We start from the raw sequence: 18,330 nt of genomic DNA on the forward strand, positions 1-18,330 counted from the left end.
AAACATGTAATGCATTGCAATGCATTACCATTACATTTAGCATTACCCCAAGCCTGATATATATATATATATAAATATATATATATAATATATATATATATATATATATATATATATATATATATATATATATATATATATATGTATGTATGTGTGTGTGTGTGTGTGTGTGTGTGTGTGTGTGTGTGTGTGTGTGGGTGTGGGTGCGTTTGTATCATGCCGACACCTACGACATGTACTAGTTTACACACGTGCAACTTACTACATTTTCAAAACCTACGACACAAATCCGTGTAGTAAGTTTGCAGAACCCCGTAAATCGGGTTTTTCGACCATGATTTACCCAGAAAATACAAAATTATAAAAAGTGTGAGTTTCCGGTTTACACATGAATTTTGTTACACACGATATCGAGTCTTAATGGGGATGTTACACACTTTGCCCCCTTGCCACATTTGCGCATGCGCAAATTCAACTTCCTATGGAAATAATGGAAACGCAAAAGAAGGTACGATCACTTATTTCTTTCATGAAAAATTAATCTTTTGTTGATTTTTACACCAATTTTCTTACGAATATATAATTTTAGATCATTTGTTTAAATGCGACATCTGATTTTTCGTTATTCTGCAGCTAAATTGAGGAAAATTTACATGTCTTTGTGTGTGTCACCTCATAAAGTTGTAGATGGTTAAGATGGTTTTCTTTTACGTTTAACTGGGTTTAATTTCGGTAGTAGTCAAACACATGTAGTGTGTGCTTTTTTTAATTTGTGTTTTAAATAATCATTTATTTCATTACAATTTTAGTATACCATTGAAATTTTTGATAAACTCTCAAAAAGTTAGAATTTCCTCTAGACTTTAACAAGTTGCATGTAACACAATCGAGAATTATGTGCCTCCTGCATGTTCTTCTAAACATTTTAGGGGTTTTAATTGTGAAAATGTGTTGTTATTAGTTCGGGTAATTAAAGAATAAAGAAGAAAAAATTAACATTAATTTTGAACTTTTCAAATTTAGACTCTCTACAGTATATACTTTTTATCAAGAGGAGAAAAATATGGATTTCCTCAAGGGGGTCAACAATTTTTCATAGGCCTTAACTGGGGAATCTTTTAATTTTATTCTCTTTTGGAATTCACAGCAAACAATTAATCATGAAGAAATAAACAATATGTTTCTTAACTTTCAAATTTACACCCAACACATTTTATCCAAAATAAAGAAATATTTTCTGTTCAACGGCTTTAATTGTGGAGTTTCTTAGTAAAGTTCTCTTCAATCAATCAAGAACAGTTAGCAAATTGTTGCTCTATATTAATCACATATTAATTCTTTCATTAAATTTCACCCTCATGAGAAAACTCTAAGTTTCAATTGAATGCCCCCCAAAAAATCAGTATGGTAAATCACTTATAAAAACCCTTTAATTTCATGAGCTTAATCTTTGCACCATAAATTACTCTTCCTTGCATTAAAACAAAAAAAATGATTATTAGAATAATTATTAGGAAAAATCCTATTATTATTTACATAAACACCCATGGGGAAACCCAAACTTTTCATTTTAACGTTAAAAAATCAGTAATGTTAAACCCTAATTTATCCTTAATGACATTAATACAAAGTAATAATCAGTATTAGTTTAAGAGAAAGGCTCATTTACAAATTGCACCCCAAAGGAAAAACCGTGTTTTTCATTTTAATGTTAAAAATCAGTATCAAATTGAAAACCCCTTTTATCCTTTTTTTTGAAAATCCTATTATCATAAACTATGACCCATATGAGGAAACACATTATTTTCTTTTTATCGTTGAAAGATCTGACAGGTATAGTTAAACATTTAGGAAACCACATGCATCTTTCAGGACCAGAATGTACACCCTAATTCCCCCTAATGACATTATTACAAACAAATAATCAGCATTAGTTTGAGGAAAACCCTTTTATTAAGAAATTACACCCCATAAGAAACCAATAATTTTTAATTTAATGTTTAAAATTTAATACATGCAGTAAATCACTTAGAAAACTCTCTAAATCTTGTTTTTTATTATTATTATTATCATTTGCACCCTTATTTATCTTTCATTACATTGATACAAAGAAATGGTTCTAATAAGTTTAAGGAAAGATCCTATATGTAGATATATATGAAGTTTGATCCCCATGAGGAAACTCATTTTTTTTTCATTTTAAAATTTAATAAATCATTATAAAAACAATACCCCCCCCCCAAATCTTTCGGGATCAATTTTTACACCATATTCATCCTCATAATTAATGACATCAATGCAAACTTGTAGAACAAAAACAAAAAACCTACAAGAGAGCTAAATAAATACTGAATCTTGTAAACACTCTCCAAAAGTAAAAAAATATTCTTTAACAAGGTAATTATTTAAACAATTTTACTCTGCTTCATTTTCAAATTCATTGAAGTTTTCGTCTCTTTTTTTTTAAATTGAAATTTATTGATTTGAGTGCCTGTAATACATATGAGAACAATTCTTTGTATACGAGTTGACCTGTATACGAATTGGTCTGTGTACGACTTGACCTGACAGTGTTACGACATATCCGGTAAAAAAAAATGTCACAAAACAAACCCCTCCATCCTGCATGCTTTATACGAATTACTACAGCCCCCCAAAAAGGAAAAGAAGCTACGTAAGAACTGTAAGTCGTTTGAATAATTAGTGACAATCTTGTAGGAGAAGTTGAACGTGTGAACAAGTGTAGAACCTCTCTGCGTCAGCATGTGCATGTGTTTAACAGCTGCACTTGTAATGTAACGTGATCAAGTCCAGCACAATCTCCTAATTTAGCTACATAGCTTGGTTTTAACACCTTTTTTTTTTTTTTAAATTGACATTTTAAATAACATGTCTTTTTTTCTTGTATTATTTTCATAAAATTATTTTGCTAAATATATGAGAAATGTTTGGAACATATTAGTATGATTTTGATCAACGAAATCGATGCAATGCAATGATAAACAATAATTATTACCGTCGATTGACTAGATAGATTGGTCTTTTCTTAAAATGACACATGTCCAACTAACCCGCTTAAATGATAGAATTTGTGCCCTTTACTGTAATTCTTAGTAGCAAATGAAAAAAGAAATATCTCGGTTGTATCTTGCCTATATTTTCATTTTATTGGTCTCAAATACCTACAATGTTGCTCATTTATAATCCCATTTTACCACATTAACGGTTTTGGCAATGAAATCACTGGTCGCCATGTTAATGATAAAATCCGAGATATTTCGAGTGCAAAATGGCAGGCAAATTCAAACAGAGACACTTTTGCCTCTGCTGGGGTTTGAACCAGGGTCCTCTGGCACGCCAGTCAAGTATTCTACCGAGCGAGATAAAGGGTTAACCCACTAGCAAGAGCTAGTAGGAATGCAATGTACCTGACTCTACCACAGATATATTAACAAAATGCCTTTGTATGACCCATTATATTAATAATGAATATTTTGTAGACTTAATTACATATGCATTTTCAAAAAGGTTTGTAATATAAATGCTGTGTTTTACCCCTGCAGATTGTTTTTAACAGACTTAAAGTCGATGCGAAGCAGATCCGCTTTGCAGCTGCTTCATTGCAAGTATATGGGACGAATTCTTACTGTGACCTGAGCGTAGCCTGGTCACGGTAAGATTATTCTTTCTATAGATTGACCAGTACTGAATAGGGTATAGATTTGGCGGTGCTTTAAATGTTCCTGGGTGTTGTTTTGAAATCTTTTTTTTTCTTTGGCTGATGTACGCTATATTAGTGCTGATAGTAATGCAATATTGCTTTATTTAGAATTTTGTCCTAAAAACTTATATTGGAAGCCATTTTACCATTTACGAATAAATCAATAATAAGTTCTGAATAGCATAGCTGTTTCCATGGAAATCGAATGCAGATAAAAAGTTTTAGCCCTATTTAAACACCATCAATTGAACCTATTGAAAAAGAGGTTTGATGCATACCAACCAGCTATTGGCAATTCTTTTAACCTATACAGTTAATTTAATTTGCATGGATTTAACAAACAAGATCACTATAACAATAGACTACATGTAGTTTCTAAATTCTAATATCTTGTCGGAGTACAGTTGCCGCACCTCCATTTATCATTACTGTGGTTCAATATGATTTATTTAAGACTTAGTAAGAAAATTTAATGAATTCCAGAAGTAATTGTTTTAATCTATTTCTTCATATAATCCTGAAACAGACAAAAACAAATTGAGTTTTTGGAATTTGTAAAATGGCAGCTTAATAAGATTTTTCATCCTTCTGCATTTTTTAAAATTTATATCCTGCATGCTTATATGGGTATGTAAGAATAATACCAAAACAACTTTTGATAGAAGAAATCTTGTTACATGTGAAAATATAAGGCGTCAACAGACTATTTTATGCACATAATAACGTTGCAATGACCTGGCAAAGCAAAAGTTTAATATTGGTTGACTAATGTAAGACTGTAGTATTGAATACGTACATGTATATGACCGCAAAAAATGAAACTACTGCAAAATTTAAACAAGCATTATAAGTGTATTATATTAAAGGTAATGATTTTTTCTCCAACTTTTATTTCCATAACTATTTGCTATTCAACATATGAACTATTCGGAACTGGTCAACGACTGTATGAATAAAATTAAAGATTTACTATAAATTACAAAAGAGGTAGCCTAAGGGGACATTTACTTTAAAGTTGAAGATTCTGACTAGCTTAATAATAATTTGGATGCTAAAAAGTTAAAGTCAAGTGAAGAAAAAGAGTAAAAATAGATATCAAAAACAGTTTCTGTGGTTAAGGAATAAGGTGCACCATCCAGTCTTTAATCTATCTTTCTATAGACTATCAGATGATGAATCAAATTGCCTTAAAAATAAGCCCCTTTCTGAGTTTCACATCACTTTATAGCAAGATACAGGAATGCCTATTGGGGGCAGTCTGCAGAAATCCAACCCAGAATATTGGTAACAAAAAACACTAAATTCCTCTCTGACACAAACAAATAAAACTATTTCAGGGGGAGGGGATTGTAGCAGCTCATCTCATGACTTGAGGGTGGTACATTTAAAGGAAAAAATCAAATTCTAGATGGGGAGGGGGTGGTATATCTGGATGGAACAATGCATATAAAAAATGGCAGGTGAATAAACAAGGATGTTTTGCAAATAGGGCACATGTTGAAACATTAGATTGAAGTCATCATGGTAATACATGTAATTCATGAATTGTTCATGTCTAGTTGTCTATTTCTTGAACACCCAGCTAGCTACATGTACATCATTTTGACTATGTCTGTGGTTATCTGAATCTAAGATCAAGCAAGAGGAGATTTGATATTAGTATTGACCCAAATTGTTGTTTTAAAAATTACAAGAGCCTTTTTTATTTATATTACAGAGATAAAACAAATACATACATGTATGGAGAACTCTCTCGGTAGTGTGCGCATGATGTATGAGTTGTCTAATTGTATGGTCTAATTTCAATTTGGTTGGACTGACAATTTATGAATATGAGCATTTTTACTTTCTAATTTTCTGTCTAAAATGTTAATCAATTAAACCTTAAAATGAGTTGTTTAATCTGCGCAATTCTCATCTGGTTTAAGGTTGAGGCTGACTTTAGTTTGCATGGTTCATGTTTTTGTGCATTCTGATCGAGTAAAATACAGTGTATTTCAACCTTTTATGATTTTTATATAGATATAGACATTTATTAAATTGAACACAATAAACACATGATAAACAATTTTTTTTCAACAATTTTTCTGTGGTTTGGTAGGTGAGCATTGCCATTGATCTTGCTTTATATGTCGACATTATGATAAAATGAAGCTTTGTAGGAGTATATAGGAAAAAAGAAAAAGTAAAAATGGTAACCCTTTGAAATTGTATACACTAAATGATGGTATCTCCAGGGTTATTTTGCTTCATTTTGAATGAATCCATCATAGCAATTAATCTACATTTGTAATACATGTACCCAAAATACATGTATATAGCAAAATTTATCAACTGTTCATATTTTGAGATGACCCTCACTTAAACTAGATGGTTGAATTTAGTATTTTTTACATATAAGGTACAAAATGATGTTGCTAATCGCGATATCACAATTCAAAGAAAATCTTTATTGTAGTATTTTTTAAAATCTGCTACGAAGTGCGGAAAATGAAAATTCTCTAAATATTCCTATAGAAAAATATACCTGTATTTTGAGATTGCCCCCAAAAAGAACCAGATGGTTGCTTTTTCTTTTTTTTTTTAAATAGAGCTGATGTAAATTACATATGGTTAAAAATAAAGAGGTTTTCTAATGGGGTTTTTTTTATGCACCCCCCACCTTCCCCAATCGACCAGCTTAAATTATACTTGAGTTCAGGAAATCAGGGACATATACATGTATGTACACTCAGGTGCCAAAAGTAGGTCAATTTATTTTTTCTTCTCACCATATATTAATTGAAAATTTTTTTTTTTTAGAATTGTTAAAATGAAACCCTTTGACCATGTACATTGAAAGGACTTGGATTGATACATTAAGAATTTTTCTAGCTCTTTTTGCATCTTATTTGAATATTTTTCCAACCTTCTATTACTAAAATTTAATATAAACAGTTCAAAGTAAGATTTTTCGGCTCATACATTGCAAAAAATATATAGTAGAGCTCTTAAAAACTATCTCAGTGTTGTGTTTGAAATATTCAAATTTTACAAATGAGTTGTCAAAAACTAATGTACGACAACAAGTGGAAATTGAATCTACTATGCTGGAAATCAATATCAACTTCTTCAAAATCTGACCAATAATCTGACCTGAAAACCTTTTAAAAAAAAGTCTTGTTTTCGATGAAATATATAGGGAAAAACAAAAAATTGACATACTTTTGGCGCATTAGTGGACAATCATGTAATAATGCCTGATATTCATGGTCTGTGTGTTGCCTCTTTACCAATCTTGTGCAGTAAGTTTCAATTGAATAATACATTATTTTATACATGTGAATCAACCCACCTTGTGTAATGAGTTTTCTTGCAACCAACATTTACCATGGTTGGTTGCATTGCCAACAATTTTATGTATTTCATATGCACATGTAGTGTCAATTTTCTTGCCAATATAATATATATTTCCTAGACACATATAGCAAGTTTCCCAATTACACCAGTATAAATTCATCTCACAGATGTAGTGAGTTTCATTGCCAATAAATGTACATTCCTACACACATGTAGTGAGTTTCTTGTCCATATTCATTTAAATTACCACACACATGTAGTGAGTTTCCTTGTCCATATTCATTTAAATTACCACACACATGTAGTGAGTTTCCTTGTCTATATTCATTTAAATTACCACACACATGTAGTGAGTTTCCTTGTCCATATTCATTTAAATTACCACACACATGTAGTGAGTTTCATTGCCAATATACAGGTAACTCTCAATGGCTCGAACTTTGATTGGATCGAAGTTCTTGATCGCTGGAAGTGAGTCTAGGGTCCCGATTTTTTCCCCTATATAACTAAGCAAATTTACTATTGATTTCTCAAACTCTTGATCTCTCGAAAACCCTAGCTTGATCTCTCTAAGTCAAACTGCAGTCCCGTTCATAATCTATAGTTTCTTACTCTCGATACCTCAAAGTCTCCGTGTATCTCCAAGCGCTATACCTAAATAACACCTTAGACGCGGCACTTGTGTCACGAGTTGTTTGTTCAGGCCGCACTTGTCCTGCAAGGTGATAATTGTTTGATGACTGACTATACCAATACCTAATCTATAATTATCACAACCGTTTTACGATAATTTGGAGACGCAATGAAAATGAGAAATTAATTGAGATGAAACGATAATATTGAGCCATGGTCAAATTTTAGAATTATAAAACTGTTAAAAGTATGCTTATCAGCATCATTGTCATTGTAATGATTATATTGCTGAACAAGTTCTTACAGCTGGTGAAGGACCCTTACGGTGGGAACAATGGGTGATACTTAGTTATCACATTTATGACATGTTAATCGTCTCGCACTCCAGTAGTACTGAGCAATTTGGTCTTAATATGATGCATAAAATAAATAATTATATTATGAATTTATTCAATAGTTGTTTGAATTTAGTTTTAAAAACATCCAGTTCTGTATATTTTACTGAAAAGAAAACGTTGTTTAAGCATGAGCGTAAGGTTAGCACTAATTAAATGGCTTAATCATAACATCCGGTAAGACTAATTTTAAAACCCATTGGTCAACCCAGAAAATTCCGAACTCTTGAAAACTCGAACTCTTGAAACTTCAAAGTTTTTCCTTGGACCCATGGACTTCCAGCTATCGAGAGTTACCTGTACAATCCTACACACATGTAGTGAGTCTCCTTGTCCATATTCATTTAAATTACCACACACATGTAGTGAGTTTCATTGCAAATATACCTTTCCACACACATGTAGTGAGTCTCCTTGTCCATATTCATTTAAATTACCACACACATGTAGTGAGTTTCCTTGTCCATATACATTTCCACACACATCATGTACATGTATAGTGATTTTCACTGAATTGGATTTCATGTGATAAATCAATAGTCATCATGAGGTGATAATGATAATAATAATTAAGGTGAAAAGTTAATAATTATCCACCTTATATACATTTAGTATAATATCTCATAACTCACATTAATGAAGTATGGCATCTCATATAACTCACATTTTAATTTGTATTGGCATTCATGTACAACTTCTTCTTCTTCTTTTTTCTAGCTTATGTAAGTTATAAAGCAGTCAACTAAAAAGATGGCAGCTTATTCAAGGGGGAAAATTGCAGTAAGTGAAATTTTTAACATTGTACATACAGTTGAACTTTTAAGGTATATTTCAAACAACAGTACATGTGTATCGAATACCATTGATATGTTAAAGTTATTTGGGTGTGCATATCTCTCATTCTTTAAGTAAACATTTTACCGGTGATATCTCAAATTCTCATATTTAGATGTTTATTCTTGTTTTTGCTTGGTGTGACATATTGAAGTTTTCTATAATTGTCATACAGTCACAATATATGCTCAAATTGTTTTATCAGCAATTTGAACAAAATCAGTTGCTCGGTCTGTTTTGTTTGTAAGTGAAATTATCACAACAGAAAAGTGAATTAATCAATGGTTTTATCAAATTTATGATAATGAAAAAAACAATGCGACAGTATTAAGTATTACAGTCCCTTAAACCATCTACTTTCCCATTTTTTCGTGCATTCACTATGCGCTCACCGTGCATTCACCGTGCACTCACAGTGCATTCACTTGCACTCTTCACTCCACTCCTTTTGTGCACACCGTTCAGAAAGCGCTCATTGTGCGTTCACCTTTGTTCACTTATCATTCACCGTTCACTTATCGTTCGAATTCAGTCCGTTTTCATTCATTTTCATTCGGAACTTCAATAATGAAAGAATCGATCTCAGCAAAATGAGGAAAAAAACCTTGCGTTAAGGTGAAAGGAAACTAATATTACACATAAAGCATCATTTTAATTAGAATTTAATCCGTGGAATTTAAAGTACACATTCTTGAGCAGGTCTGTTTTTTGCTGTTGTTTTTTATCACTCTCCTAAACAGGCATTTTTTTTGTTGATCCGAAAATGGCTTAAGTATGCAGTTACTGTGAAAATTTTATGTTACACAATACAGCGATAAATTGATACACAAATACTATTTAATGATTCATTTTAAGATAGTCAGTCCAGTCGTTTAAAAACAGAAGAATTCAATCAACTAACGATTCGACACATATATATATATATAAATATAAGAAACAGACATTGTATTTGTGTATTTTTCACGATTCAAATAATAATTCCTTCGATTCCAAATCACAAACATATCCATGTTCGACAATAAACTGTCTTACTGAACAGATCAACTTAAGATAGTAAACATAAATGCGTGTTAATTTATAGATTAACAATGGTTTTATGTATTATTTAGACATTTTTATCATTACATTACTCGATTATCTGTTGATAAAATTAATATTATGGTCTTAAATTTGGTTTTATTTAACTGTTATTCCTAAACATGCATAAATGGTATGGTATAACTTTTAAAGATAATACAGGATAGATATTATTTGCAGGATAGTCGATAGGATAGGACTGTTTTGTCAACTTTCAAGATAGCAGCACTGTACGTGTAGTTTATTAGCATGTTTTTCCTGATTTCCGTCAAAATACAATGTAAGGATAACCATCGAGACACTCCGAATAAATCGTTCATCTTGCGTTCACATATCGTTCACCGCTCATCGTTCAGCGCTTCATGTGCACTCTGCCTTCGCTCATCGTTCACCTTTCATTAGCATTCACCAGATTCCGTTCAGCGTGTGCTTACGTAGAATGTTTCAGGGACTGTTTGTGTAAAATTAGCATTCTAATTTATGTATGTAATATATCTTTTTTATGTATGCACGGTGTCAGGGCTCTACATTAACTTTTTTTCCTTCTTGTCCATTCGGACAAGTGATTATGACCGTGTGCATTATATAAGTAATATTAATAAAGTTTTTATTTTGATCTTGAAATAGTTGAAAAGGAGTTTGCAAACCAAAATGGAAGGCCTTAAGATAATTTGATTTTAAAATCAATGTGATAGTTTAAAAGACAAATTTTGCATATTTTGAAATAAAACTTTTTTCTAATGAGTAATTTATTTATGTGCTAGAAACAACGAATAAGCCCTAAAAGAGAGGCAGAATTTATGTGTCAGAATTTATGTGTCGTTCTGGACTGGACTGTGATGCATTAAAAGTTGAATTGATCAACAGAAGAATTGGTGAGTTGATACACATCTATTACTACTATACATTAAGATAAAAGACTCAAATTTTTGGGCTTTAATATCGAGAAATCAGAAGAGAACTGTCTTTTGTTCTTTATTTTTTAAACATCATTGGTATTTGAAGATTACCAGTTTGTTTTTATTTTTTCTCAATCAAGCTTCGCTTATTAATAATCAACGAAAATTCCTTATAAAAATTCGGAATCATCTGGATTTTTTTTATTCTACAATCTTGCGCATGTGCATTCCATTCACGCTAAATCACGGGAGGCTCATTAGTTTATGTTTCCACAATATCACACTTGCATGGATAAACTCAGAAACGATAATACACATATGTTTAAATTTTCATTGAAAATTTGCTATATCCTGAGAGTTTGAATGTCTTTACAAAAAATTCGAAGTGAGTAAAAAACATTGGTAAAAAAGTGTTGAATTCTTCATTAATATGAATTAAATTTTTAGAAGAAAGGTATTTACAGCCTCAAAATGGTTTGTTATGAATAATTTGACTGTTAATCACAATGCAGCTTCAATAATTTTCTCCAAAACCGTCTCGAAGCGATTATGCAATTTTTTGCTACATTACGGGTATATGAGAGGCATTTCAACTGTGGTGAAGGCCTGTCCCGAGACACAGTTAGATTATTCTAACTAAGCAGAGTGTAGTGAAATTAATAGCATTATTGTAGGCTTAAAGCTTGGTTATGTAAATATGGTGTGTCGATGTATCTATTTCGTGAATGTCCGATATCATATGCAATATGTCAAACCGTGCATGCACGGTCAGAGTCTAGTGTAATAGAAAATAGTATCATTTCTTTGTTTTTATGTACCAATCTACTCAGTTTCACACATTTGTTTCCCTTGATTATGCAGATCCTTAAATGAAAAATGTCATTAGTTTCTGGAACAATTTTAGCCCCTTGCATTTGATAATCACAATTATACAAGTCAAATAATTCCATAATAAAAGGCATTTATAAATAAATTAGGTTTTGTACATTTGTGAACACACTGTACAATCATGTAATGCAAAATATTCACCAATATTTTTTTTCTTATTTTAAGGATATGGGGTTTTTGCAACTCAAAATTTTCTAAAAGGAAGCTTTTTGGTAGAATATGTTGGAGAGAGAATTGTGCCCAAGGAAGCAGAAGAAAGAGAAAAGAAGCGCAAAATAAAACATACTAGTTATATGTTTTACTTTAAGTGGAATGGTCTGAAGTGGTAAGCAAATATAATATATTTATTGTGATTGTTATGAGAGAGAGAGAGAGAGAGAGAGAGAGAGAGAGAGAGAGAGAGAGAGAGAGAGAGAGAGAGAGAAACAATTGTTTTATTTACCTATTTTAGATTTTTTGTAATACAACTTTTTCTGGTTCTTATGAGAATGTGAAATTGATATCCATATACAGTTTACTAGATGCTGGGAATTGTACAATTTAGGTCAGATTTTGATGACAGAAAATTAATTAGAATTTAATAAAAAAAAATTGTGTTTGAATATTCTCACCGCCCTGGCAATTTGTTTTTAGAAATTGCAGTGTTTGCGGCAGGTTATGAGTTCTGAGAATTGGCAAAAAACCATTGTTACGTACATTTCAACTTAATATGGAGATGAAAATGATATCCTGTATAACTATTTGCACTTTATAAAGGAAAGTAAAGTGAGCATGAGATAAAAAGTTTTATACAATGATTAGGTATTTTCTATTACCATGATTACACGATAATTCAGTGAATAAATCATTCTGACATCTTTGCTTGATGACTAAAATAACACCATGCATACGTAACAGGACTGGAAATATAATGACGGCCAAACAGAGATTTGAACCAGGGCATCCAGAATCACTAGATATGTACTCTACCAACTGAGCTATATATAGCCACCGATTATCAAACCAGTCCCACTTTCACACATATATGTGTAAATTCATTTTCATTAAATACCGGGTGCAACCCTGCAAAAATCTATAAAATTGCTTTTTTTGTTTGTAGCATTGATGCAACTAACACTGAAAGAAAAGGGAAGTATATAAAGGACGAGGAAGTCGGAAGTCCGTTGAATAACTGTGTTATGCGCCTTTTGGTTACCGAGAATTATCCAAGGCTCTGCCTCTTTGCAAATAGAGATATTAAAGCTGGAGAAGAGTTAAGATATGATTATGGGGAAGCCAACCTACCTTGGCGACAAGTATGTGACAATTTTAATAATTGTTGATGTGTTAATGTGATTTAAATGTCAAAAGGATTTCAAAAAAAAAATGCACATGGTTTAACATTTCATATTGTTTTTTACAATAAGAATTAGTATAATCAGTGAATCAATTAATTTTTAACCTGTATAATATTGAGTTTACTGCGCGAGAGTACATGTAGTTCAGAACTGCACAGTAATAAATACTATATAATTTAATAATAAATTGTTACAACTATTGTTCTCTTTAAGATTCACCTGATGATAATCCATTTGATGATAACCCATTTGATGTCAACCAGGACAGTGAGGAGAACAATGAAGGTTACTTTTACTTAATGTTTCTAGTGTTCATTTTGATTTGATACATGTACATGTATTAAAATGTATTTAATATTTATGTGTAACATATGTCATAACAAATACTGGTACACATTTCCTGCACATGTAGTGAATTTCCTTTCCATTTTGAATGCATTTCCCACACATATGAGTGAATTTCTTCGCCAGTGTACATTTACTACACATGTAGTGAGTTTCATTGTCCATATTCATTTAAATTACCACACACATGTAGTGAGTTTCCTTGTCCATATTCATTTAAATTACCACACACATGTAGTGAGTTTCCTTGTCCATATTCATTTAAATTACCACACACATATAGTGAGTTTCCTTGCCAATATACATTTCCACACACATGTAGTAAATTTCCTTGTCCATATTCATTTAAATTAACTTTTTCAGTGTTTTTGCTTGTGATAACATATGATAACACAACTGATTTTGTACTATACAGTCCATTAAATTCAAATACATGTAACGTATGATTTGGGCGCAAGCAGGGTTTGCTTATTTATATTCAAATATTTAATTGACAACTGCTGGAAATTGTCAAATCCATCATAAAGCCCTCGAGCTTCATTGGATTTGATCATGCCCCGACCAAAATTATTACCCCATAATACATGTACTGAAAGAATGATTCCTTATTCCTTAATAACTACCACACACATGTAGTGAATTTCCTTGCCAATATACATTATCTTCACACACGTAGTGAGTTTTCTTTTCAATATACATTAATCATGCACATTTAAAAAGCAGACTTTGATGAAATTGATTTCGCTGACAAAAGTGTGTTTATAAATCATGTTTTTATTTTCTGTCTATTCCCCAAGAATTTTCAAGGCTGTTTATTGATGTGTCTTTTCTTCAATATAGAAACTATTGATACTGAAACAGAGAGTGAAAAAGAAGTTGATGATGATTCCAACACTGCATCCCCTATGGAAGGTACTTTTCATTCAGTTGATTAGATCCAGATCTTTTTTAATATTCCAGAGTTAGGTAGCCTATTAAAGTAGAAGGTATTGCAACAAATGTTTCAAATATAAGTAGGGTGTGCACTGTTCAACCTGCCAACTGTGCAATCCGGTACACTGGACATTCTGACCTCATACTTGTATTTTATTCCCAATTTTTTTTATAATGTATCTAGGATAAAACACTACACTGTAAGTTTCATAACCTGAGGTTTTATTTGGTCAAAGTACTTTAAGTAATTCAACACATTACATAACGTACATGCACAGTAATTGCTTGTTGGCTAGGTTACCGGTACAAAGATGTCCTGTAAGGTTAAAAGTTATGGTTGTTTTAGAGCATAGTTAACTACATTTTCTAGTTAATAGTAAATAGTGTATACTGTGTAATTTCATACCTTTTGTGCTACTTGAGGTGAATTTTTATCGAGATGTAATTAACATTGTATATTGTATTGCAGTTCCATGTAAAAGTAAAAAGCTAAGCACAGAGAGATCATCATGCCCATCCCATGCAAAACCTGAGGCTCAAGGACAAGGTATTATCTTTGATTATATAAATTTAAAACTTTTTACGGACACCACCTGCCAGTTGCCATTACTGACAGTAACTTAATTGCATATAAATTAGGTATTGTAGATTCAAGTTTGTTCAAATTATGGTCCCTGGGGGTAGGGTGGGGCTACAATGGGGGATAAATTATATATAGAGAAAATCTTTAAAAATCTTTTTCTCAAAACTATTAGGCCAGAAAAGCTCAAATTAAAATGGAAGCATCCTCAGGTAGTGTAGATCCAAGTTTGTTCAAATCATAGTCCCTGGGGGTAGGGTGGGGCCACAATTGGAAGATCAAGTTTTACATAGGAATATATAGAGAAAATCTTTAAAAATCTTCTTTTTTAAGACTATTAAAAGTATTTGGCCAGAAAGGCTTAAACTTGTGTAGAGGCATCCTTGGGTAACTATGTAAATTCAAGTTTGCGAAATCACAGTCCCTAGTGGTAGGGCAAGGCGTGATGGCGGTTTGGATTTTTACATGGGAATATATAGAGAAAATCTTTAAAAATATTCTGGGAAAGTTTTCGGTCCTAAACTCAGTACTTAGTGTGAAAGCACGGGTTATGCAGATTTAAGTCTGATGAAACCCTGATTCCATAACTAAAAGTGGTGCCACAAAATGGGGGGGGGGGGGGGGCTATTTAGGAATAAAGAAAAATCTTCTTACAAGTACAATAACAAAAGGGGCTTGGTATTTACCCAAAATAAAGAGGTGGATAAAAATTGGCAGATTTTCAAGTTTTTACTGTACTTAGTTGTCAAGATATTTTGATACTGTTATGCTAATTTGATCAGAATTAAGGCAATTGTTGCTCAGGTGAGCGATGTGGCCCCTGGGCCTCTTTGTTTAAATTCTTGGATACAATGAATGAATGAATATCTTTTTACTATATTTCATACAGTTTTAACATTCAAAGGAAGGATACCAATTTTTGAATAAAGACTATACATTTGGGCTGAAGAACAAATAACCTTAATGACAAAAATATGATAAAGATACAGCAATTTTAAAATAATAAAATCTCATTTTTTTTCACAGCCAGTGTTCAACGTCACACATGGACTGCTGTAGAAAGGCATCCTTGGAGCGACAGTTTAATAACTTTATCAAACTAGGGAAAACTCCTGGTCAGCTTGACTGTTTAAACGCCATTAGGAAGGAAAAGGCATTATCAGGCTTCACTTGGCGCAATGTGAAGTTTGCTGTCAAAAACATAGTACCTCTCGTCTGAGAAGTTGCAGAAAATGAAATTCCAGGTGGTCACAACGTTACATTTCTATGTGTTATAATTATGTTACCGTAATGAAGTTCGAATGCATACTGTTTGTGCTGTATTATCAATTTGTTAATAACATTATGCCAGTATCTAAATTTAATACAGGGTGCATGCATTTGTGACAAATGCTTATTGGCTTATACAAATGTACATTTATTTTTTTGTCTGTTATTCTACTTCCTATTCCATGAAACATTTTGAAATGGCAGAAATGGGTAGACATTATTTGATATTTTAATTGATAAAATATGATCAGAAATGTAAAGAAGGGCACGCATCATGCATGATAATGTCAATAATTAATTGAAATTATTTGAATTCATAAACAAAATTCCATATATCATGAATTACTATGAAATTATGTACTTTTAAATTTTAGCTTAAAGTTGTTTTATCCTAAAATAAAATGAATTATAATTAAGAATCTGCAGTTGATTTATGTTTTGTTTGAAGAAGTGCTCAAAGTCCACAGGTCTAGATTTTACAAAGCAAGTGGCAAATAGGAATTTATTTAATTTAAACAGTATATGTTTTTAAAGAAATGAAACACACATGAAGACTTTTCAATTCAATTAGATTTTCTTATAAATTCAGTCTTGATAGGGTGCGTAAAAATTAGCAAGAAATCCTAATTATTTAAGTCATACAGTGATAGTGTAAAGTGTTTTTTATAGGCAAAACAGTTAATAAAAGCATACAAGTTGCAATGGTACTAGACTGTGCATGTCCTTTGACAAGAAATATTACTGTCTGTCTCGTATATGTTTCAAATTACAATACTTATAACATAAAATGTTGAATGAATTTACATAATTGAATTATATATGTAATTAACATAAGATTCTTTGTATCGAAGTAGGGTCTGGTGCTAAATATAATGTAGTTTAAATAGAAAACGTACATATGTGGAGAAAAGTGTGAAATGCAGTCTAATCTTATTTATCCAGAATTCACTTAGTATATATTGTTCTCCACAAATTTGACAATATATGCATCTTGAGTATACCATAATGAATTGATTAGATTAGCCTGAGTATTAGAATTAGTATTAGAACTAGACACGATCTCGTTGCGAGCAACGAATGGGTCTTCCGTCCGATTTTTGAATAGATTAGATGAAACTTATCACTTCAAAGATAAAATCGTAGATCTAAGCGAAAAATTAAAAAAAAAAAAAAAATTGCAGCAATCGGGGCTTGAACCCGGGTCACCTGGGCCATGTCCACGACTCTATCGACTGAGCTACTCAGACTCTCGCTTCAGAATTTTGACGCTTAATTTCTCGAGAATGCCTGAATTACCTGAAAGCACCTTGATGCGAGCAACAAGTGGGTCTTTCGTTTGATTTTGAATTGATAGGGTTCAATTAAACTGTTGACATTTGGTACGATTTACTATCATATTAATTTCCTTTAAACTAATTTTTCAACCTACACTGCGAAATGCAGATTTCTGGAAAACGCCATTTTTAAACTTCAGTATCTCCGCAATGCGTTGTCCGATTTTAAAACGGTTTTTAGTTTTGTATTCAGTACAAAAATGTCAACAATACGCATATGCTTTAAAATTCCAAAAATCGAAATATTAGAATCACTTCCGGTGACGACAGGAAGTGACGGACGACCTGCTCATATTAAAATTTGATAAGTTTTAAACATATTCTGATGGAAAAAAATTGTACATTATTTGATTTAAAAAAAATTTTAAAACACAATTTTCCAAAAATGCTGTTTGAGCGGACCGGAAGTGACGGACGATCGTAGTTTTACCTGATCGGCCCTAGAAATTCAAAAATCTATCATTCCTGAAACTTTTAATTTTCTATCTTTAATCGTTTTTGCGAAAAAGGGAGGACACCATCACTTTTTACAAAAAGAAAAACGAATATAACGGCCGACCGGAAGTGACGTCATCAACAAAAATGTACATGATAAAAGACCTTGATATTTTGTATTATTCGTGAAATTTTCATAAAAATCCATTGAAGCATATATGAGATTTTTGAGTTTTAAGAAAAATGTTAAGAAAAAAAAGAATAATAATAGTGAAAAATAGAGAAAAAGAAACCTAACAAAAACAATAGGG

General features: G+C 31.8%; 1 protein-coding gene across 2 annotated transcripts; it reads left to right on the top strand.

Annotated features, from left to right (window-relative positions):
* Positions 1-209: 209 nt before the first annotated feature.
* LOC136271497 (N-lysine methyltransferase KMT5A-like) lies at positions 210-16,552 on the top strand. Of its 2 annotated transcripts, none has more exons than XM_066071608.1 (9): positions 210-508; positions 8,806-8,868; positions 10,764-10,874; positions 11,952-12,111; positions 12,886-13,081; positions 13,337-13,408; positions 14,309-14,380; positions 14,871-14,948; positions 16,008-16,552. In XM_066071608.1, exons 3-8 carry the CDS (start codon positions 10,814-10,816, stop codon positions 14,892-14,894), a joined length of 585 nt encoding a protein of 194 aa, XP_065927680.1. In that variant the 5' UTR covers positions 210-508; positions 8,806-8,868; positions 10,764-10,813; the 3' UTR covers positions 14,895-14,948; positions 16,008-16,552. The 2 variants fall into 2 exon arrangements, with proteins under 2 accessions (XP_065927680.1, XP_065927679.1); XM_066071607.1 differs by lacking the exon at positions 210-508 and adding an exon at positions 2,524-2,683.
* The last annotated feature ends 1,778 nt before the right edge of the window (positions 16,553-18,330 follow it).

The sequence above is a fragment of the Magallana gigas genome, chromosome 9 (genome assembly GCF_963853765.1).
Source record: "Magallana gigas chromosome 9, xbMagGiga1.1, whole genome shotgun sequence".
NCBI classification, from domain to species: Eukaryota; Metazoa; Mollusca; class Bivalvia; order Ostreida; family Ostreidae; genus Magallana; species Magallana gigas.